Source organism: Arvicola amphibius, chromosome 3 (assembly GCF_903992535.2).
Source record: "Arvicola amphibius chromosome 3, mArvAmp1.2, whole genome shotgun sequence".
NCBI classification, from domain to species: Eukaryota; Metazoa; Chordata; class Mammalia; order Rodentia; family Cricetidae; genus Arvicola; species Arvicola amphibius.
In genome coordinates, this window is record NC_052049.1 from 127250834 (window position 1) to 127275582 (window position 24749).

The window sequence follows — 24749 nt, forward strand, 5'->3', positions numbered from 1 at the left end:
TTTTATTTAGGCTCATGAACACAGACAAGCTAGTGTAAGTACAATAAAAGTAAACTAGAGAATATTCTAAGGAAAACATGGCTTATGGTGAGAGGCAAAACTTCAAAAATCTCAGGAAGGGAAAACACTATGACATTTCTTACAAATACAGGCCTGTAGTTTATAATCCAAAGTTAGGGCATACAGGACATTTATAATATAAACAAACTTGATACTTGCCTTAGTCACAGAAAGCCTTAGAAATATAATTAGAGGTAACACTATTAAGCACAAAAGAACACAGATCCAAAGTAAGAGCACCAAGAAGTTCTAACTAGTGAGGTATGCTAACATAGGGCATTCCAGCTGGTGACAAATATAAATACACACCTCCTGTGCAAAGCACTACCTTAGACATTACAGCAACTGTCCATAAATAAATTATATAACAAAAGCAACTGAAGGCATGAAATGATGATGTATCATCTCAGAATCACACAGATACAAGAGTACAAAGGATCTGGAGACAGGTTCTACAAGACTTTTAAAAAAAGTCGTAAAAGATCAGTGCAATACAAACATAAAGGAAGTAGAAATACACTGTCCTTTTACTTGTTAGTGATTGACAGAAATTCATTTTCACATTCAGAAGGAGCTTGAAGCTATTATGCAAGACAAAAAGCCGACAGGACTCCAAATTGTCTCCCTCTAGGTGCGGCCAACAGATAGGTGAAAGACTTACCTTCAGGCTGTGTTTCTACTCGTAGAGGAGCTGAACTCTCTCCAGAACCATGTTTATTTTGAGCCATAACTTTGAAGATGTACACAGTTGCTGGCATCAAGTTTTGAATAGTCACCTGCATCTCTCCTGGCTGACTGGTATTCTCAACACGCTCCCTTTGGATAAAGAAGGGGTTTTGAAAGACACTGGTCAATACAAATATTTTTAGATAGTTTCAATTTCTAGATCATGTGAAAGTTCTAATTATTAAGTTTCACTTATTCTCAAAAGGGTTACCAGGGAGAACAGTATATGGTGCAGGCAGAAGAACAGATCATAAATACAGGAATGATCTTGATTAAACATTACTGGCATCACTGATTATAGCTAAATACATACACACAACCCAGCAGTGTGTATGTGTGCGTGAGTGTGTATGTATGTGTGTATATAACAAAGAGGCCATGAATTGGAGGGGAGATAATGAGAAGAGTTGGAGGAAAAAAAGAGAAAATGAAACAAGATAATCATATTTTCAATAAATTTTTTTTAAAAAGAATCTAGGCGATGGTGGCGCACGCCTTTAATCCCAGCACTTGGGAGACAGAGGCAGGAGGATCTCAGTGAGTTCAAGACCAGCCTGGTCTACAAATTGTCAGGACAGCCAGGGCTGTCTGAAAGGTGGGGTAATTAGAGAAATCAGAGGCATCACTGAAATCTGGAACAAATTTCTATAGAATCATTATTTTAAAAAGTATATGTTATATTAAGACAGTGTTGGATAAGAAGCTAGGAAATTGAATTTCAGGTACGGTAGGGCTGTTTGCCTGCCAAAAGACTATGATCAAATCACTACCGCTTTCTGGACCCCACTTTCTTTAGGTATTTAATGGAAGAATGAGACAGCATGGGCAAGCTTTTTTTAGAAGTCCATATAGTAAATCAAGCTTAGAGGCAAACACTTCCTTATATAAAGATTAAAAAGTCACTATTTTAAAATATAGATACAACTATTAGCTCCCGGATCACAAAAATAACAACTCTGATTTGGCCTTGTATCCATAATATGAAACTCTGGAACTAGATTAATAGCTCAAATACTTCATCCACCTTAAAAATGCTTTTAGTCTTGGGAATAACTCTCAATTCTTCATTTAATAGCCAATACCAGAAAAGAACTGCTGTTTAAAATAGAGGCTTTTTTAAAAAATAAAGAGGACAAAATTTCATAGAAATTTCGAAAGGCAGGCAAAGGACATTCTGGACTACACAATTTAGGTACTCAATAGAACCACTTTTGACCCATGCATATAGTGACATCTGGTGGTTATGTTTTTAAATGCAAAAGTAGAGAAATCTGCCTATAAGGTCTACATTCTTACACTGTATTCTTAGTATACTATGTAAAAAAAAATTATTCTTCTCGTTCTGTGAATGACAAGTATAAGCTCAAGAAGGTTAAATAGTTTATATTATCAAATAAAAATAACCACAATAGATTTCTTTTCCATTTTTAGACTTCTTTTATTCCTTCATTGCTTGTATTTAGAAATCAAGCTTATCGAAGCAACAAAGTTGGCCTCTCAAAGAATCCTCTTCAATACGCTTCTCGGATTCGCTCGCCCACTCTACATCACTGCTCTCGTCTCATCCCGGCTATCAACTGCTTGTGTCTAGACAACATACCCGCTTTCTCTCTGGTTTTCTTTTTTCTTCTTCTTCTACTATAACCTTGAAAAGTGTCTCAAAATACTGCTAACTACAACTGTTAATACAGTCAGAGGGCGTAACTGCTCAAGGGTCTAAAATGGTCCATTCTCATCTGATTATGCCCAGATTCTAACTGGCACTTCAACATCTGGTTCCAAATGTGCATTTTATTTTTAGTCTCAAACTAATTTCTACCAAAAGTTCTGGTCAAGGAGGCGAGCTTTATGGTCTCGTCCTCACACCAGACACTATTGTGCTCTGGCATTTGTCATTATAAACGTCTCACCTAGCCCACTCGCAGCTGCCAAATGACATCATCAGGTTTGTAAAATTTCCTGAAAAGGTAACAAAGGGCATGGAGATAAGCTGGCTCTAATGCAGTGTAAAAGTGAATGGACACTTGTATGTGGACATTTACGTAAGGCCTGAGGAATGTGACAGACAATAAGCCAAGTCTAATTACTTGTTTGGAAAATGTATCTATGGTAGATGGATTTAAAAAGGCAGGAAATAGTGTGTGTTATGCACAGGAATAACTAGATGCCTTCTTCCCTTTGTAAACTTACATGACATTTGCAGTAAAATGCCGAAGTCACCTGTGGGTTATTTTGACACTCAATTCCCTAAATTTCATGCAGTACTACTGCATCCTTCAACTCTGTGGGTGTGAGTTTGGGTTTTTCTTGGGGAATGCTTTTTTTTTTGTTTTGTTTTGGGGGGGTATTGTTTTATTTCTTATTTTTTGCTGTTTTCGTTTTCAGCTTTCTTTTGTTTTCAGCCCTTGCCACTCTCTAATCTTCCTCTGTTGTTTTATTTAATGTCTTTCTTGTTCAGTGTACTAGTAATATTGTATATCTTTTTATGAATAGGACTGTTCCCTTATCTTTGTAAAATCTCAAGCATCCTGTTTTCAGCAAGCATTATCCAACAAGCAGTCCAATCTATCAAAATAAAATTATGCTAATGAGACTTCTGATGAGGCGAAATCACTGGGCCCTGCATCTGCTGAGCTTGGTAGACTGGCCATAAAAACAGTAAGTATATAGCAATTACAGAAACCCCAGTATAAAAAAATAAATTGTACTTGATGTATTAGGGCCCTAAGCTGAGCACAATGAAAGAATCTACAACAGTCAGCAGGTGAAATGGGTTTTTCACAGAGTTTATGATTTGGTTGGAAAACAATATAATATAAATACCTTAGGTTGATCAAATATTATTATAGTCAACTGTCAATATTGGTGGTTTTAATATATATGGAGAGTAACAGTAATGTGCTGAGGCAGAGACTGTCTTGAGAGGGCTTCATGTATAGAAGGATTAAGGCATGTAGTTTTAGCTGGGAAGAAGAAAGGAGAAGGAGACTAGAGAGACTGGGAACAAAGGTTTTAGTGATAAGTAGACTGGCTTCGCTAGAAAATGAGTTTAATTGAGAAGAAAGAAAATGAAGGTACACAGAAAATAAAGCCAGACTGTGGATAAAATGGTCTGGAGATTCTAGACACCCTCATGTAAACAATTTGAGCTCTTGAGAAGGGTGGCGATATCAGGGAAAATTTACCAACAATGCTCTTACAGAAATTACTCTGTAGTACTCTTGTGACATCAAAGAGATTCTGTAGGTACAGAACTACATTCATTTGACTAATAAATTAAACCTATTTTAATCTCTACACTCTCTGCCAAATCATGAGAAAAGGAGAAAGTTCTAGAGTTAAGAGATGTGTTTCAGTGGCAGTGTTTATCTAGCGTGCATATTGATTTGATTTGGATCGAACCCCTGAACTATAAACAGAAATCAAAACATACCAGCACAGTCCTGGCTGCATCTGAATGCTTCTACCTAAATAGCTCTATCTGCTTTCTTTCATTATTTCAGAAAGATAGGAAAAAATATTAGGACTTCATTATGCTTGGAGTTTACATAATGACCCAAATGACTTTAGGGAAAACATTTCAATAATCTTATTTTTCTGGACTGAAAATTGGTACAAACCCTGTATGGATAAAGCAGGGTGGCTGTAATCAGGCAGCGGCATAAGAAGATGCAGTCCACTGGCCTAAACATACAGGCACTTACCTAGCAATCCCTTCTTTGGTGTAGAACACAGAGTAGGTGAGGTTGTCTCCATGAGGATCTGATGCAGGTGTACGCCATGTCAATTTGATAAAGCGGGTAGAGACCAGAGAGGCCACGACATCCCGAGGAGCTGAAGGCAGTGGTCCAGTTGTGGCTGGTGCTAGATGGTCAGTAGTGGCACTGGTCAGTGAAGTGGGAGGTAATGTTGGGATGGCAACATCTTGTCATGTGCAAACATTGGGGAATATGAAGGGCAAACCACGACGGTTTTTAAAAAGAGAACAGAAAAACAAAAAACAAAAAAGAAAAATAAACAAAACCACGATGGGAAATAAAATAAAATGAATGAACATAAAAAAGGTCATTAAACTGAAGGCTAACATGCAGGCATGGAGTAACTACTGTAAACTAATGGGGCTTTTCAAGACACATCACTGTAGAACAAACAGATTTTCTGATCTGATAAGGGTTGTGGGTAAGGTACAGGGAAGTGACAGTTGAAAATAACACATCTCAAAGGACACAGCAGTGCCCAGGTAATTTTCTTAATATTGAAAGCAGCATGCAATATCTGTCAAACTTTGTATACAACTTTCATAGTTTGGTGGACCTCAGTATTTTCTACTTTATCAAAATATGGAAAACCTATCTACAATGACTATAGTATAGACAATCCTCATTACACTCAACAAATGGCCCCAAGGGAAAAGTCTGAGGATAGGGTAGGGCTGTATGACTTTGATATAGAACTAGAAAGATTAGAAAGCTAAACTTTCAATTTTAATATTAAGCTCTGTTCTCCATATTGGCAATATCCAGGGAAGTGACAGCTTTCTTCATCTTGATAAATTATACTTCTTTTGTCAATCCATTTAACTATAACATTATAAAAATTGCATCACAAAAATTCTAAGATCACAAAAATAGTATAGGTAACTTAAGATCCTCTGCAGGATCTTCACCATAATATAGATTAAAACACCCGTGGACGTGAGGTACTGGTTGCAGGAGGTGAAGCAGTGTCACAAAACATCCTTGGCTAACCTGATCTTCTTTTCTAATTTTACAAATTTTACTCCTTGTACTCAACCTCTTCTTTTTAGAGACAAAAGATGCAAGTTTAATCTCACCCCACCACCACGCCTGAGAGAAGGTCTCACATTTTTTTTTAAAGTTACTATACACTTCCTGAGGAAACTGATAGAAAACAGGCAGAGATGAAAACAATCAGTAGACTTTGTTACTCCAGAAACCACCCATTTGGTGAAGATTGAACCCAGGGCCTCCAGTGTGCTAGAGAAGCCCTCTTATCTTACTAGTTTTGAATTAAGTGGTAGAACAGGGAACAGTCTCCTAGAAGTATTTAAGCACTTTCCATACAGAACTCTGCATCTTTATGTGGGCTCGTAAATAATTACAACAATTCTGTCACCTGTACCACCTTTTGCCTTCATCTTAGAGAGGACAGCACTCTGGAGCTAAAACCCCCTGTCCTGGGCCACAGCGAGTAGTGGAGTAGTAAACCTAACTTAGACTTTTAGTTTAAAAGGGCTCTGAATTTAGCCAACAGAAGGCTGAAAACTTGATTTCCAGTTTGAGTATGCCACTTATTTGTCTCATTTTGGGCAAATTGCTTATTTTTTCCTGCCCTCTCCTTTTTGTGTCTACCTCCATAGAAGTTTAGTGTGTCAAAGTGTAAGATTATAAAGTTTTCAGCTGTAAGTACACACTTTAATGAGACACATATCAATATGGCAAGTAAAATGTGAAAAGCCAAGGGGAATGTATTCATGTCCTGCATGCCTTGATAGTGTGTTGCCTCAGAGGAAATGTCTACCTCTCATTCACAGCTTTCAGAGTTCCTTTCTTTTATGTCAGTTTGTTTACATAACAGCTTAGGAGGTGGGGCAGAAATGCTGAGAGGAAAGAATCAAGAACTTTCAGGTTTCTGGCTTAGCAGACTGGGCTGGTGGAAGAGGAAATATAAATGAAGACAAGGGACTGAGGAGTAGATGATGAGTTGGTTTGTCTTAGGTAACAATCACCTATATAAGAAATGTATACAGGCAGTTGCAGATATGTATCTGATTATTATTTTTTTTAAAAAAAAAGTCACTAAAAAACCTTTGCAGGGTTCAAAGAGTAATCTAAACACAATTGCTTCTAAAACATATAAATCTACTTTAAATGTTATCTGCCTTACTAAGTTCCATTTTCTCCTTATTTACTGACTGGAAAGCAGAGTTAGTCCATCATGTAAGAGGCAGTAATGTCTAGTGGGAAGAGTCTTGGATTGAATTCAAAGATTCATGTCTAAACCGTGACTCAGACACTTCCTAATAATGTCAGCGTGGCAAGTCAGCCTACTCTATGTCAGTTTCATCTATAAATCGGGAGCAGTAGCACTCCCCACCCGTGTCCATATAACAGGTGAATACTAAACAAGAAAATACATGTATAATTGGCTTTGAAAGGGCAATGTGCACAATACTTCCCCCATTGAATGGGATGAAAGCAGCTAGGGAGATAATATAAGCAGGGGAAAGCAGGTGAAGGGTGTAATGGGTAAATCATTTAGACTGGGAAGTTTAGTTGTCCTGTGATCTTCTCATGCACATTTCTGTGATTCATTAACATCATACAGCACTTATTTACACCATCCATGTTCACACTGTATCACCTCGTACGAATCTACAAGCCCCTTAAGAACAAAATCTCTACTTGTTTCATCTTGTAACCACTCACTTCCTGTCTACTTTAGATAATCAATAAATTCATATTACTAAATTAATAAATGAAGAAAATTCAGGAATGCTTCAATGGAGACCAATATTTCTAAAAGCTCATTCAACATTTTGATCTTTTTAGTCAAGCATAAACAAATAACATTATATAAGCAAACTAAATTTTCAAGGGAGACATTTATTTCATGTACATCTAATCAAAGTGTAAATAATACCAGATTATTGTAATAATGTAAACAATCCCTCACTGATCAAGGTAGGGCGAATCTATGCACACTGAAGCTCACCTTCCCATGTGGGTTCTATGTCCTACCAAAGCAAATGAGGGAAAGAAACTTATGTGACCATATAGACTCAAGTAAGAACTAGGTTATACCAGCATCTACAGCAAAATAGTCCAGACTGGTACTCTGGACTTCTGGTAAGATGATTTGAGAAGGTGGATGACAAAAATCTCATCCCCAACAGCAATGATAAAACTAGACGAAACTGCCCAGACTTGAAACTGACCAACGGCACAACACAAGCTAAAATGTTGTGGAATAATCCTTCTGTACACTGTGAAGACGTGCTGCTCTCATTGTTAACAAAATGCTGAATGGCTGAAGGCTAGGATGAATTTCTGGGGTAGAAAGAATGCCGGGGAGAAGGAGGAGGAATCTGGGGAGACACCATGAGAAGAGCAAGCAGGATGGGAAGTATGTACATGAGAAGAGCAAGCCTTGGGGCAGCACACAGATTAGTAGAAATGGGTTAAGTTATAAGAGCTAATTAAAAACAAACTTAAGCTATTGGCCTAGCATTTGTAATTAATATTAAGTCTCTGTATGGTTATTTGGGGAGCGGCTGGTGGGACAAAAAAGTTCACCTATATCAAGAAGCATTTGTTAATGGAAACTATAACATTGAAGGTAAAAACAGTGTCTGGGTAATCATCCCATTTTTGTTCAAGTGACCAAGCAGGACAGAATGGGCTCTGAAAAACAATGGTTTGGCTGTTATTGTCAGAGAGGGCTCACTGATGTGCAGGAAGAGCGTACTTCCTAGCCTGAGGCGATCTTTTAGGGGCAATGAACAACTGACCAACCATGGAACATGGTATTCCATGAGGTAAGAAAGTGCTAAGAAAGCTTGATATGCACTCTATACATCCCAGGATGACTGGAGTGATGTGTATATGCTCCAGAGACTGAAGGTCCAAGCCATCCATGTATCCCTGGTTAGTGAAGTTATATGTGTGTGTAGTCATGAGAGAAACAAGAGCACTTAGCACAAAACAAAGAATGAGGCAGCTTGAAAAATAACTCAAAGTTTGAAGGTATTCCTCAAACCACACCAAGATCTACCAGTTCAGAGCTTGAAGAATTTGGACATAATTTAGACTAATTTTTGGCTAATAATTTATATAGAGATAGAGGTGCTGGGTGTGGTGGCTCATGACCACAACCCTAGCACTTGGAAGGCTGAGGCAGGAATCAGAGGTCAGTCCAGGCCAGGTGGGGAAAAAAAATAAGACAACTTCCATTTACGAATGATGTAACTGTCTATATAGAAAACCCTCTGGTTGGAGAGATGGCTCAAGAGCACTGGCTGCTCTTCCAGAGGTCCTGAGTTCAATTCCTAGCAACACGATGGTGGCTCATAACCATCTATAATGGGATCTGGTGCCCTCTTCTAGCATGCAGTTAGAACAGTGTATACATAGTAAATAAATCTTAAAAAAAAACAAACCCACTTACATCTACTACATCTTACTAAGTTTAGTAAGGCCAGAGGATATAAAACCTTGTATTTTTTACATTAGAGAAACAAGCAATATAAATATGAAATTAAGAAAACAATTCGGGAGCTGAGGAGATGACTCAGTGGTTAAAAGTACTGGCTGCTCTTCTAAGGGGCCCAGGTTCAATTCCCAGCATCCACATGGAGGTTTACAGCCATCTGAAACAGCAGTTCTAAGGTATCTAAGCCCTCCTTTGACCTCTACAGGCACGAGGCATACAGACAAAACATGACAAAGCAGATACATATACATGCAAGCAAAACACCCATACACATAATTAATTTAAAAAGGGTTTGTATTATTTTTATAAAAATTCTAATCATAAATTTCATTCACAATAGCACAAAAAAGTGAAGTCACTTAGTAATAAACTCAATACAAATATAAGAATTATACATAGAAAACTACTGAGACGAATTAAAGAAAGCCCAAGAGACACTTTATGCTCATGGATGAGAAGAATCAATGCTGCTAACATGACAAGTACTAACATGCTATAAGGAAGTTATGGCTGGCAGGCAGGCAGACAGACAGGCAGACAGACAGGAAGAAAAAGGGAAAACATGAACAGCTAAACAATTCTGAAACAGAAGAAAAGTGTTGGGGACTTGCATTATCCATTTCAAAACTCAGAATAAAGCTGTAAGAATCCAGACAGGCTGATGTTACCATGTGAACCTGCGTTAAAAAAAAAAAAAAAAAAAAAAGGGCGGGGATGGGGGGGGGAGAAAGCAGGCTGAGCAAGCCAAAGGAAGCAAGTCAGTAAGCAGCATTCCTCCATGGCCTCTGATCAGCTCCTGCTTTCAAGTTCCTGTCCCGTCTTCCCTCAGTGATGAGCTGTGACCTGGAAATTTAAGTTGAAATAAACCCTTTTCTCCTCAAGTTGTTTTGGTCATGGTGTTTCATTACAGCAATAGTAACCCTAACTAGGACACTGATATTGAATCTTATTGAATTCATTAACTCTGATAGTTTTAGTGGGTTTTTATTCTGTATATAAAAGTGATAATTTTGTAAACAAAATTTTATTGGCAGTTTTTTAAAAAGAATAAATCAATATTTTCTTCATTATATAAGTGGGCTGATAAGAAGACTCAGTGGATAAAGGTACTTGCTGCAAAGTCTATTAACCTGAGTTCAATCCCTGGGGTCCAGCCTAGGAGGCACTGCTGTATGATGGAATATATTTTTCATGCTGTGGTCAGATCTTCCTGGTTCACTGCACAAGAACGAGCCTTTCAGCTTCTTTGTTCCAAATGCTTCCACATCTAGAGCAACAGACACAACCCAGTCTGGGACTGACAGCTTCACTTGACTAACATGTTGCCCATACCTGAAGCTGTAAATCATTAAATTCTATGCTGGGCATGTTGCTCTTGGTTAAGAAAATCCAATTATTCTAATATGACATCTACTTAAATTAGTGAAGCGAGCTTGAGTAGGCACATTTAAATTTTCATTGTGGAATGCAAAATATGATTTTTTTTTAATTTCTAAATTCCTTCAAAAGGCAAAAGAGTGTCTTGAGAAAGATTCTTTCTCTGGAGCCCTTCATTTCCTCATGTAAGGAACTCTATTACATTAGTAAGTTCCAGGGATGGCCATGGTAACACTACCTAAAATTGGGTGGAATCTACATGATGCAGGTTAACTCTAAATACAGCTATAGTGTCAACAAATGTAGTTTCACACAGCATCACACGTGTGAAATGCTAGCAGTTAAGGAAGGAAAGGAGGAAGAGATGGAAGGAGCAGGGAGGGGAACATGGAACCCTAGTGCTAAAAATCTCTGACAATTCTACAGGAGAAAAATCCTGTTTTGTTTGCTAATGTAACACTTGTAATCTTAATCATTTTACCCCTCGACAGAAATTATTTTCAGGCACCCTAGATCAAATACTAAACAAGGTTCTGTATTACAGAGAGTCTATTGAAAAGAGCCCTCTCTCTCTGCCTGAAAACTTCTCTGGTTGTTCAATCCTGGTAAGTAGTCCATTTCATGCTTTTTACTAAAAAATGCAGTAAGTTCATTATAAAAATAACTTACAACAATAAGCACAAGTATGCAAAATAATAGTACTAACATTTTCCTTTCCTGTAGAGGAATACAAGGGCCTTGTATTCCAGAGAAGCACTAAAGAAAACCAGGGTAGTCTCCTCAATGGAGGATATAAAATCAAATACCTGAATTCCATCCAGAAAGCAGAGAATGGATTCTGTTAATGATTCTTTTGCTATCTATGTAGGCAGACCTCAGCTGCCTTTTGCTGTAGAGGTAGACCTTATCCAAATTCCCCAGAATGCTTATTCCAGGCTCTTCCCTCTCTAGACCATTACCCATACTTATGGGAGATGCCACATATACTATGCTATCATCGGTCAGAGACCACACTATATTCTAGGCTTTTAGCTACAGAACCCACCCTCATGGTTGCATGTATTTTTTAAAGAAGTTTCTAAGTAGTCACACCTTAAGCTTCATTGTGCACTGGAAATCGACTGACTGTTGTCTGGAAACTATTTCCCAAATTATAGTGTTTAAATATGCTGACAGTGAACCGCCTGCTGTTAGACTCCCCGAAGTTTGATCCAGGCTGATGAAGTCAATCTGCACCGGGTTTTCATTCTCATCTCTTCACAAAGTTTGCTTCCCTATCTGACACCTGCTTGGACCCCTCTCACTTTCCATTAAATCAAAGATATTCTTGACTGTAGAAATTATCTTCATATTTTCTGAAGTATTTCTGGGATCCCCTTTCTTCCTTCACCTAAAGCCTTTCCCTGTCTCCTCAACTTCTCAGGATTCATGAGGTGAACAAGCTCTGCTACACTCTCCCTATGACATGCTTCACTGCCATAGGCCCAAAGCAAGAGCTAAATGACCATGCTCTAAAACTCAAGTATAAGTATAGATGAATTTTCTTTTTTTCAAGTAGCTCATTCCAGGTGCTCTATCACAGCAATGGAAAGATGATTAATACAGATGCCCTTATGTTTACACATATAAATATATAGAAATGGAACGATGGCAAACAAGGTGCTTTGCAAACTTTCATGTAACATATGGCTTAAAGAGGCATCCAGATCTGCATTAAAACAAATTTTAATATTCCCAATTGTTACAAAGTATTTCCAAGCATAGAAATTCAATACTTAATCACTTTTATCATTCTTCACAAAGATGTTTTCACTAAATCATTCATAGCTATTACCAACAATACTTCTTTAAGCTTTCCTATACATGTATTTTTTGTACATGTGTAAATATTTCTGATGCACAATCCAGAAACAGAAATGCTGAGCCAAAGGCGTATCCATTTGAAAGTGTAAAAAATGATGAAGGCAAATCTTCTGAAAGGTTATTTGAGTTTCAGTTTTAGAATGTAATCTAAATGAATTTCTGGGAACTTTTTATTTGTTTGTTTGTTTGTTTGTTCGAAGACAGGTTTTCTTTGTGTAGCTCTGGCTGTCCTGGAACTCACTCTGTAGACAAGGCTGGCCTTGAACAGAGATCCGACTGCATCTGCCTACATGTACAGCCACACTTAACTTATTACTAAATAATAGACATGACGGCATAAACTCCTCTTTGTATTAAACAGAAAAGTATTTCAAGTAAATCAAAATGTATTAAGAAATAAGGCAGATAAGAGGAAAGTAAATTTAATGGAAGAAATTCTGGGATGCTAAATACTTCAAAGGCTCAGATTGACAAGTCACAAATCAATAGATATTGAGGAACTAACAATACATCTGGAAGCAGGGATGACATTAATAAGAGGAAGTACATGAAAGTGTGAAAGGAGCTATGAGAGTTCAAAATCTTCCAGAACAACTATACTTAGGAAGCCATAGGAGATCTGGGGTGACTACAAAAGAATTAAGAATGACGATAACACCTCAGTTACACCATCAGCAAAGACCAAGCACTGATGGATATCATGTACCCCGATACAGAAGCACTGCAAGATCACTTCTCATTTGTATTTCTTTAGAAAAAAAATCACATCGGTGTAATCATAAGTCCATTCAGAGAACATTATATAAAATATTTGACAAATACTTTATTTGCTAAAGTGTTGAAGATATGACAGATTAGAAGTCTACAGAATTTGTCAAATTGAAAGAGACAGACAAATAATTGTTATGGTATAGTTTATTTTTTTTTTTTTTGTAGACTGTGATGATGTGTTGCTCTCACTGGTTTAAATAAAGAGCTAATGGACAATAGCTAGGCAGGAAGAGGTTAGTAGAAAATGAGGTAACAAGCCATAAGGCAGCACGTGAATTAATAAATATGGGTTAAGTTGTAAGAGCTAGTTAGTAACAAACATTAGCTATCTGTCGAGCATTTATAATTAATAAGTCTCTGTGTTATTATTTGGGAGCTGGCTGGCAGAATAGAAACTTCCACCCAAAAAACATAAATGTAACATGGTATCCAAAAGACTCAAGAGGAATGAACTTCCTACAACTCTCCTGGGCTTCTTTCCTGCATGTTTTTCTCCAGTAGCCTGCTCTATAAAGTCTATCTTTCTAAACCCAATCCTTCCATCTAGCTCTCTGACCTTGCTAGGTGGTCTGCTCCCCGCTTGCATAGGTAAGGATGCCATTACCCACCCCAGGCAACAGGAAGTACTTCAGGAAAATAGATGGGGCTCACTTCACTTGTTTCCCTAATCTTAGTGGTCATGATCCTAACATGCTTTCAAGTATTTAAAATAATTACTTTATTCTTTGTCCAGTTTTCTGGTTTTTTATTGCAGAAGGAAGTCCAGAACTAACTACTCTGTTATAGTCATATGTGATTTAAAAATACTTCAGAAATTATTAGGTAATTTTTAAAAATTTCTTTCAAATAATACCATAATAAAAGTTGCTGGATCATGATAATAACCACAGCATATAATTAAGTACAACAAACACAAGAAGCATAGGCTTTCAGAATAGTTTGTATCTTTCAAGAAAAGGAGAAAGAAGAAATATATTCAAGACTGTAAAACTTTAATTATCCAACATTTTGCTGGTTAAATGTTATTAATTTCTTGATGCTAGTGCTTGATTTTTATCTTCACAAAAAGAAAAGATGATAATAACAAATCAAAAGGAGACACATATACATGGGAGTGGGGGGGTGTTGAGTAGTGGCTATGGTAGCACATGCCTATAATCTCAGAACTTAAGAAGTGAGACAAGAAGAATATGGGTTCCAAACTAGCCTAGGCATCTACACAGGGAGACCTTGTCTCAAAATACAACAAATAAAGTCACCTAAGTTGAGGACAAAGATCAACTGTAAATTGTAGAGCCTAGTATGAGCCGTTCTTATTGCTGTGAGAAAAATACCTGTCAAAAGCAACTACCGAAGAAAGGATTTGTTTGGTCTCATACAGTAACCATAGCAGGGAACTATAGCCGTAAGACCAATTCTAGCTGTGTCAGCAGGAGAATGATTACATTATGCTCTAGTCAGGAATAAAAGAGATGAATGTGTTGTCTTAACAATGGTAGGATCGGGTAATGTAGTTCAGGCTAGTTTCTATGGCTACAGGAAACACTTTAATCCCACCAAGTTCTTTGAATTGAGTGTAGAAATGGTTTGGCTAAAGACCACCACCACTTTAAGAGTAAAGCCAGTGGAGTCGTCCTGCTGGTATGTATGGCACGATATTCTATCAAAAACTTAAAAGATACCCTATCATTTCAGATTCTATCTATCAAGTAATGTCCTCACAATATCAGCAGGGTAGAGATAGAGTGTCATTGGAAAATCAATCAAATTGTTAGAAATGCCATTCTAAAATTACTGACAGAATAGTTCGTTTCCCCTATAGCAAACAGCTGAAAGGAAGCAATTAAAACAGCAACAACAACAACAACAAAAAACCCAGTAACTTTTAAGAAGCAGAGAACAACTAGAATTCAATAAAACGACTCTAAAAGATGAGAGAAATTCAGAAGACACATCCACATTCAACCAGGGAAACAACTGTACTAGGCTATTAGTCACAGCACTTTATTTAAAATAAAAACAGTAATAAAAGGAGAGAAAAGCCATATATCATTTGCTCCTGAGAGCAATTTGTCACTGACAAATTAGGAGCCGCTGACAAGGATGGGGTTGTTATAATGACTTCAGGTTGTATGTAGTGCTCCCAACAGTGTCTCTCAGTGTATTCGACAAGTTTCACAACTTGGTAGTGAGATGTGTAAGAAATGTCAGATTTTTTTAAAATAAAATTCACTACTATTCCCAAATTTTAAATATGATAATGAAGCAAAGAAAATTAAAGCAAAGGAATAATTCTCTGTAATGATGATGACTGGGAATTAACATTTTCATTGTCACAGTCTAATTTATAAACACAAGAATAATTTTTCATCAAAGCTCACGTAAGGAAATTTTATTAATTCTAATATTCTGATTTTCAGGTAGAAAACAGTCATAATAATAATTTTCAAGGAGCCTATGTTTAGAATAAGGCTTATTTGAAATAGCACACACTTCTTAGTTATGTATCATTTGAAGATACATCAAATTGGCTTGTGAAAAATCTAGGATGAATTTTAAAAATAAAAGATACGTTGACTTATAAAACTAAAAAAAAAAGAAAAAAGAAAGATACACCTTTTTTCCAGGTTTGTATGACAGAAACAATGATTGATTTGACACCTACTTTCAACCTGAAAATCATTTCCCTATTATAATCAGTATTATTTAACTTCTAGAAAGAGAAATAGCAAACTGTCTATAGTTCAAATGACTCCCAAATATCTTTGAAATTTTCATGCATATTCAAATAACCTTATTGGTGCCAGTGTAACAAGGAAGGTTTATCTAATTTTAAAATCATTTGCCATGTCTTCAACATTCATAAAAGTTAATCCCAAGGATTAAAGACATATATGTTCCAGATCCTTTATCACATTTAAACAAAATCTATACAATTAATAATGAGTCAACAACTCTGATGTGGAAACTGATTTAAGAGAGTACACTTACAAATTAAGGGCAGAAATTATACTAAGTAAATGAACGCACTGACTGTTGATATTTACTGAGATGGTACCTGTTCAGCAATGACAGCAAAGTTCTGTGACATAAGTGATATAAACAGTAGACACAAATCCTATTCCTGCAGAAAACGGAAAGGAACTGTGCACATCAAATGACCATGCCATGCATAATACAGAAAGTAGGCCAAATAAACATTCAATGACATCAGATATTTCCTTTCTGGTAGAAGCCAAGAGCACTAGCAGCTAAAATGGCATTTATAATCAGGCTTGGACACACAAACAGGATTTGATCCTGACAAAGGAGCGGTGGGCATCTTAGCATACCAAAACAACTTAAGTGATAATGTGTAAGATGAATGAGGATATGAACTTAACTAATTTGAGGGCAGGAACTGTATGTCTACAGTATTACACAATGTTTAATGTAGTTGTTCTCCTGTAATTCAGACAGGCGAGAGCCACATCCTAGTTCAACGGATATACTAGATGTGTAAGCCTCAATAAGTTTACTTAACAAGTTCAGGCTTCAGTTCTTACAGTACATACACACAGGAGCAGTAGTCTTATACACTGTCTATTCATGAGGGGAGGGGGAAGGGACAGAGAGAGAAGGAGACAGGGAGAGAGGGCGAGGTTGACTGGTGGAAACAAAAGAACAGAGAAAACCTATTATCTAAATTTGTCAGAGGTTTACTTTTCAAATGAGCAGAAACAAGAAAAACTTGAGATATTCCACAAAGGATGCAAGAAAACAAGTAAGTAATTAGATAGAAAAGTATCCTTGGAACACCTAAGAGAATGTGTCCTCCTTTTGCTCATACAAGTGACAAGTTGCACTAGTTTTATAATCAATCCAAACCTTAAACCTCCTTTCCTCCAACGCATTTTTGTTTTTGAGACAGATCTTATTATATAGCCAAGGCTACTTTCCAACTCACAATCCTCCTGCTTTAGCCTCTCAAGTATTGGAATTACCAGCACATGTCACCACATCTGGTTTACTTTTATTCTTTTTTTCTTTGTGGCTGGAGAGACAGCCATGGGTACTGGGAACCGAACTCTTATATTTTTGGTTGTGAGCCTAGCCTTTAACAGCTGAGCCATCTCTCCAGCCCTTACTTTTATTCTTAACTGATCTAAAATTGTAACTGTCTCTTTAAAACATGAACAGTAAAAATGTATTGGGATAATATATCATGCACAAAATGATATAAAAATGGTCAAATGATTTATCACATTAACATCAATCAAAACAAAACTGGCACTGGACAAGAGGACAGCGATCAGTACCACAGTGCTTATTTAACATGCTCAATGCACTGGGTTTGATCCCATATACTATAATACTATAAAACAAAATATTTTTTTAAAAATAGGACACAGATTTAATTATATTAATTTACTGATTAGCTATAACAACTTTAAGAAAAGACCTCAGAACAAGGAAGCTTACCCATGGATAGAAAACATCATTCCATATTAACAAATCTATAAAATTATCTTTCTTTTATTTTTGTTTTTTTTGAGACAGGGTTTCTCTGTGTAACAGTCCTGGCTGTCCTGGAGCTCACTTGCAGACCAGGCTGGCCTCGAACTCACTGAGATCTACCTGCCTCTGCCTCCCAAGTGCTGAGATTAAAGGTGTGTGCCACCACCGCTTGGCCTATAAAATTTTCAAGAAGACATAATTTTAAACATGTATGAACTCAACAGAGTATCAAAGTTACAGAAATTTATAGCATGGATGCCTATGTAAAAAAGGAAATTAGTGACAATCAAAGGAGAAATACTAGAGAAAATAAAATCAAACTAAAAAATAAACTTGTACCCAGCATCAAGGTTACAGGGAGGAGGTAGGAGAATAACACAGACAGAAATTACTAATATTAAATAGAAGCAAAAATGGCTGACCTCACAAAAATAAAAAGTGGATATTACACATAATTTAAATTAAGCAGGAAGCACCAGCCTCCTCTCTACCCTGAATGAACCAAGAGCCTATTATCAGAGCAAGGGGGCAATTTCAAGCCCTAATTGTTAATTATGTACATGACTCTGAGTCTTAAACCAATGAGATGGGGAATCTGGGAAGGGGGTAAATTCTGCTAGACTACTGTCAGAGAGGGCAGGGATTTCTCACTACTTTACAAAATCACTGTCAAGTGTCAAATCAACATGTCAGCCATTTTTACTTTGCTACTAGAGACTGGCATTCCTTTCTGCAGAATGGCATAAAGAAAACTGTTTCACACCCCAGTCTCTTGAATTTTTATCTTATTTCCAATAGTTGTATATAGCTAGTTTCTTACAAAATATACAATGTGGAAAAGGGAAAAGAGTAACCTGATAGTAAAAAAAAACTGACAGCAATACATTTTCCTAGTAAATGGGTTAGAATCATTGGTGCTCACTAAAAACATAAAGGATGGTGACTTGTGCTGTACCCCCAAAGAGAAAAAGTAGTATTAAATAAAAGTAAACATACTTGAATAAATTGTGGACCTCATAATAAAAAGGTTCAGTATTGATCAACAGCAACAAATGTGAGAGAAGTAATGTAGGTTATCTGGGGACTCTTTAGTTATCTTTTAGGTGCCTATGGTACTTCGGTCTACGAGCATGTGAGAAAATCAGAAGTGGGTGTCCAATGTCCTCCTCCACTCTCTTCCTTTTAGGAAGTCTCCCCTTAAATCTGGGATTCCTTTTCTCTTGGTTAGGCTGGAAACCAGCAAGCCCAGTGATCCTCCTGTCTTCACATTACAGGCATTATGCTACACATATTATGTGGGTGCTGGAATCCAAATTCCAGCCCTCATGACTGCACAGCAAACAAAGCTGAGTTCCAGAGCATTCAGAGCAGTTATACAGAGAAACCCTGTCTCAAAAAATCAGAGAGAGGGAGAAAAAGGGAGAGAGGATGAGAAGGGGGAGGGAGAAAGAGAGCAAGGATGAGAGAATGAGACGGGGAGGGAGGAGGGATAAAGAGAGGATGAGAGAATGAAAGGGGAAGTAAGGGAGGAGAAGAGGGAAAAAGGGAGGGAGGGAGGGAGGGAGGGAGGGAGGGAGGGAGGGAGGGAGGGAGGAAGGGAAAGAAAACTGGAAGTGTATGGATTTGTTTCCAGTGCTTAAAAAAAGCAAACTAGGGGGGAAGAAGAGGGTAGGAAAGGAATATAGGAAGTGACAGTTAAAACTAAGGGCTGAGTGTTGTATGGAAACATACCACAGCAGAAGCCTCTTAAAATATATACATATATGAAAGAAACCTAAATGGAAAGACCAAATAATGGGGAGACAAAGCCCCAACTAGACATCTCTTGCCACCAAATAAAACTTTCAGTGCTGAGAATGGGTTATATCTAATCATATTGTTGGCCAATGGCACCCCATGAAAACCCTCAAACAACCCAGGCTATTCCCAAGTTTATTGGTTGCTCTCCACAAACTGATAGTAAGGCCCTATTGCTGAATACAACACTTACATTAATTCACTGAACACAGAGAAGACAAGCTGGTGTCTACCTAGAGCCTTTATCCCTACCGACTAGCATTCATGGTTTTGGAAGGTATTTTCCATGCTACCAAAGGAGAAAGGTAAACACCAACCTTTCGATCTACAATAATGACCTGCCTGCAAGAAATGCTGGTGCAATAGTAGCACAGAAGTTGTGGGAGTACAACTACCAAACAGTCAGGAGTCTGTGTTGGAATGAAATACAATGTGATCATGAATCACCAACACAGACAAAGCTATTTTCTGAGTACCTGGTTTCAGTGCAGGGAATAGAATTCTAAGGATCAACTCACAGATTTAGAGGTCTTTCTCTGAAGAAATTAACTCACCGCTAGTGGAAAAGTAATCTTATCATCTAGTGATACTCTGTTTGGTTATTATTATTATTGTTATATGTGTGCTCTTGTAGTGAACTGCTGCTTTAAACAAATGACTTATAAAAACAATTGAAGGAAGCTGTAAAATAAAATACTCCGCCCATTCTGCATGCACGAGGGATGTTTCAGTATCAAGGAAATCATCTGACTTTTTCCTGACATTAAAAAGATTCATTTAAAAAGGTGTGTCAGATGTTAATGACGCACCTACCTCAGCAGTGAGCCCCAGAAAAAGACAGCTTTTTCTTTCCATTCTAAACCAAAATGCTGTCTCTCAGATAAGATCTCAATACCCCAAGGGAAATGAGACAAAATGTATAAAGGGATTTCTATTCCTTACACATTTTAACCAACAAAAAAGAAAAATCAATTTTGCTTCAATGAGCTTAATAATTTACAGTAATTATAATCATAATAAAATTTCAAGATGTTACATCTGAAAAACATTAGCATTTTTAAGATTCAGTTTCAGAAACCAAATTCTAGCAATTTTTAAAAAAATCTCTTTAGATTATGTATAAAAAGCAAAAGAATTCAGAGTCCTAGTAAGATCTTTTACAAGACTATTTTAATGTACTGAGATTTATGAATATGAGCTGGAGAAACCAAAAATTAGGGGGAAAACCAAAACCACTACCACCAAGCCAGAATCCATATAAAAAGCCTTTATATTTACTTTACTATTTGGCATCTACAACACTTAGGTACAGCCTGCATAAAGGGACTCAGATAATAATGATGGTGCAAATCCCAAAGCATCAGGACAACTTTACAGTACTTATAAGGCAATAATAACATTGAATGTGATATTAAAATTTTTCTCAAATGCATTTCAAACTATACTTATTTCTAGTGATTTCATAAGCATGTATCAATTAGGAGGGAGATAGTCTCAGTGCCAACATTCTTTAAAAACACAATGATCAAGGATTGACTTGTGAGAGATCAAATCCGCAAGCATCCAGATTGTCAGTAATGCCTTTCAGACTCAAATGATATTCTGCCAATTATGACATTGCTGTATAATTTAGCATCTTTTAAATACAGCTTCCAATTAAATTAAAGTTACACATAGTATCCTCCTGGTATCTTTGTGCTAAATAATGTTCTACTACTTTTAGTATCAATTAATTAAATTAATTATCAATCAAATAAATTAGTAAAATTTGTTAAATTCAAATTTAAGTTTGCTCTCTGAAAATTTCCAACTGCATCTTTGAGTCTGGAAAGCCCATTTTCAGGGCTTCATCAATTTAACTACCAAACACCAAAAATTATCACCAAGGCTATAAGTTGCTACCTGGGTCTCATAAGTTCTAGTATTAAAATCTATGACTGATGATTAGCAAAGGTAAAATTCATGTTAAACATTAAACAAACTATAATTTTATGTTAGCTTTACCAAAGTTACCTAAACCTAGCATGCATTATATTATAGCTCAAGCATAATGACAACCAACTTTCCTATCCCCAAAAGACAAAGGTTTATAATCTTAGATTTATATAACCCTTCTCCCTTACACTAACTCAATAAATCATAGATCTGTTCCTATCTTCTTTGGTGGGGACATCTATCCAACGTTTAATGAATGATTACCATGTAAAAGTCTTTAAGGAACAAAGAAATGTTCTTGCTATCACTTAGTTGAGAGCTTTCAATACCACATGTAATCGGCACAGAACTGTTAACAGAATTACCTCATTTTCCTCCTTGAAACCAGAAAATACACCTCTTATACATTGTCTTTTTGTGTTACCTCTGCATGTACCTAAAATCTGCTAAGGTCCTCCAACTGCTAGGCAAACCCCAATGCTATATATGACTAGCTACTAGATAATCTGATTTATATATGCCTTCTTGAGATGTTGACTTCTATAACAAATTTCTCTGAATTCTTATAAGCTGAGCTGCCTGTTATTCTCCCAACACATGTTAAATCTTTCTACACTTTGATATAACTGAATTGCCTCATTTTTTTTATCTTCATGTAACCTGATGAATCTAGAATCTCATCACTTATCCTTCTGGGCTCAATTCAAATGCTAGTGTTCAAAGTATTCTTTATCTTGAAAATTTGACAGAAATGATTTCTTCCTGTTTAAAAACAGTAATACTTTGGCATTCAGCAGAGCTTACAATACATTATTTAGACTCAAAGAATAAAACCTCTACCCTGGCATTTTGAGAACCTTTCAGGTTTAATCAATTTTCAGCTATTGGGGTGACCATGCAATAATATTATATATACTCTGACACTTCTGAGAGTTACAGAAAATTTTTTTTGGTAATTATGACAGAAGTAAACTACAGTGATCTCAAGCCTACTAGACACTTAGCCATCTTTCTAAAATGATATAGCTGACCAACCCTGTCAGTAAGAATAACCACAATACTGACCTAAAAATCTGATTTTTAAAATAAAATGGAAAAACACACTTTTATCTTAGAAACATTAAAACTTGCTACTGTAACATAATTCTAAAGTTGAATCAGATGTCAGTTCTGACTTTCATGCTACTTATTTTAAGACAAGTCACTTAGCTGAATCTCTAAAAGTCTGCAAAACTGAACACTTAAACTAAGATCTATTCTAGCTAGACTGATTTTTTTTAAAACATCACCTCCCCTACTAGTCTGCATAGTGGGGTCTTTGCCAGATAGCTAAGAATATCTATTTATATAGCACATGTACTCAGTAAAATCCTTGGTTTAACAAATCTCTTTGTTTTTGAAATGGGCTTTTGCAATTTATCCAAGGCTGCTCTTCAACTAACTATGTAGCCCAAGATGGACTGGGACTTGCATCAATCATCCTGACTTAGCCTGGATCAATTCTGCTTTTAACATTTTAATAAATTATACTTTACCATGCCATTTGTATGATATGATTTGTTATTCAGAAACTGTCTAACAAACAATGTCTAACAATTACAGACAGTTGTCAAATATGCAACCTACATTTTTTCTTTCATAGCACTATTTCAAAAAGTAAGAACTCTTATTATAAAATTACTTCAAAGTAGAAACTATGACAAGGAGATTAAAATATTTTATGTATAATTTCTAATAGTATAACTTGGCTGCCTCTAAATTTACAATACAAATTTTGCCATTTTCTGAATGCTTAGATTTCAAGTATGAACTATCATACCCAGCTCAGTTTGTTTTATTTATCATATAACTTGGATATTGTGCTAGCTAGTTTCATGTCAACAAGCTAGCGTCATCAAAGAGGAGGAAGCCTCAACTGAGAAAATGCCTCCAGAAGACTGGACCATAGACAAGTCTATATGGCATTTTCTTAGTGATGGATGTGGGAGGGCCTGGTCTATTTGTAATGGGGCCATATTTAGGCTGGTAGTTCTGGGTTCTGTAAGAAAGCAGGCTGAGCAAGTCATGGGAAGCAAGCCAGAAAGGCACCACTCTTTAATGACATCTGCATCAGCTCCAGCCCCAGGTTCCCCGCCCTCACTGCTTTTGGTGGTGATCTGATACATGGAACTGTGAGTGAAATCACTCTTTCCTCCCCCAAGTTTTTTGGTCATGGAGTTGCATCACAGCAATAGTAACCCTAACTAAGACAGATATTTTCCATAATAGAACCCCTAATTCTTTTTAATATGTTTTAAAGCATTGTCTTTTATTGGTTTAATTAACTTGGTTATTTCCAGATTTAAGCTAATTTAAACTATAAACCTTTAAACACCTTGTAACTATAACTTCAAAATAAATGATTAGCAGATTGTTTGAAAACTATGCTAAATTCTTTTTTTCTCAGATGAGCGCCTATGTATTACAGGCTGGCCTTGAACTCACAATCCTCTTATCTTTATCTCCTAAATGCTGGAATTATAAAAAATGGTATCATCACACCCAGGTAAATAGGAAATTATTCTTCAGCTGTGCTTTTTTTTAAGTATGCTATTAACAAGAACTCAAAAACATGCCTGTCTAATAGGATGAGCTTCATAGCAAAAAGAAAATAAGCACTAACATGTCCATTAAATACTGGGAAATGTAAAAATCACAGAAAAACACTAATGTAGATAACAAGTTTATATGTGAATGTAAATATATGTATGTACATAAAAGAACTTTGAGCTCCTTTGAATCCTTCAGGTCTCAACTTGAATATCACCACTTCAACATGGCCCTCTTTTAAATATACTTATTTAAAATAATTCCCACTCTATCCTCTAGAAGTTTCCCCTCTGTTTTTATTTTATGTGTATATGTGTTCTGCTACAGGTATACCTGTGCACTACATGTATGCAGTGCCCAAAGAGTCCAAAGAAGGCATCTGATCCCCTGGGGCTAGATCACATGCTGTGAGCTGCCTTGTGGGTACTGAGAGAACCCGGATCCTCTGGGAGAATAGCCAGTGCTCTTAACTGCTGAGCCATTTTTCAAAATCCCCCACTCCCCCTTTTTTGAGACAAGGCCTCCTACAGTAGCTCAGGTTGTCCTAGAGCTCCCTGTGTAGTTCTGGCTAGCCTTTAATTTATGGAAATTTTTGTGCCACAAGCTCCCAAGTACTAGGATTAAAATTATAAGCCTCCATGCCCACCTCCCTAATAATTCTTTGTATATGGGTAGTGGCAGTGGTTGTATGCATAAGTGTCCATATATTTAGTCTAGATTTCATTGTTGAGTGTCTTCTATCACTTTCCAGCTATTTTTTGAGATTGGGTCTCTCAATAAATGTGGTGCTTGCTGATTCAGCTGGATTGGCTAGTTAGTAAGCTCCAGCACTGAGAATGCAGGCACACACTGCCACATCCAGCTTTTCATGTGGGCGCTACGGATCTGAATTTAGGTCCTCA

The 24749-nt window shown here is 36.7% G+C and overlaps 1 protein-coding gene across 4 annotated transcripts in view; it reads right to left on the reverse strand.

Annotated features, from left to right (window-relative positions):
• The window catches only part of Neo1 (neogenin 1), a 175484-nt gene that overhangs the window by 53571 nt on the left and 97164 nt on the right, over positions 1-24749 (reverse strand). For 2 of the 4 annotated variants that reach the window (XM_038322982.1, XM_038322980.1), the window contains exons 8-9: positions 4491-4650; positions 722-876 (exon numbers count right to left, since the gene is read on the reverse strand). In XM_038322982.1, coding sequence (XP_038178910.1) covers positions 722-876; positions 4491-4650 — 315 coding nt within the window. Of the gene's footprint in view, positions 1-721; positions 877-4490; positions 4711-24749 lie in introns of all 4 variants that reach the window. The other 2 variants (XM_038322981.1, XM_038322979.1) reach the window with 1 other exon arrangement.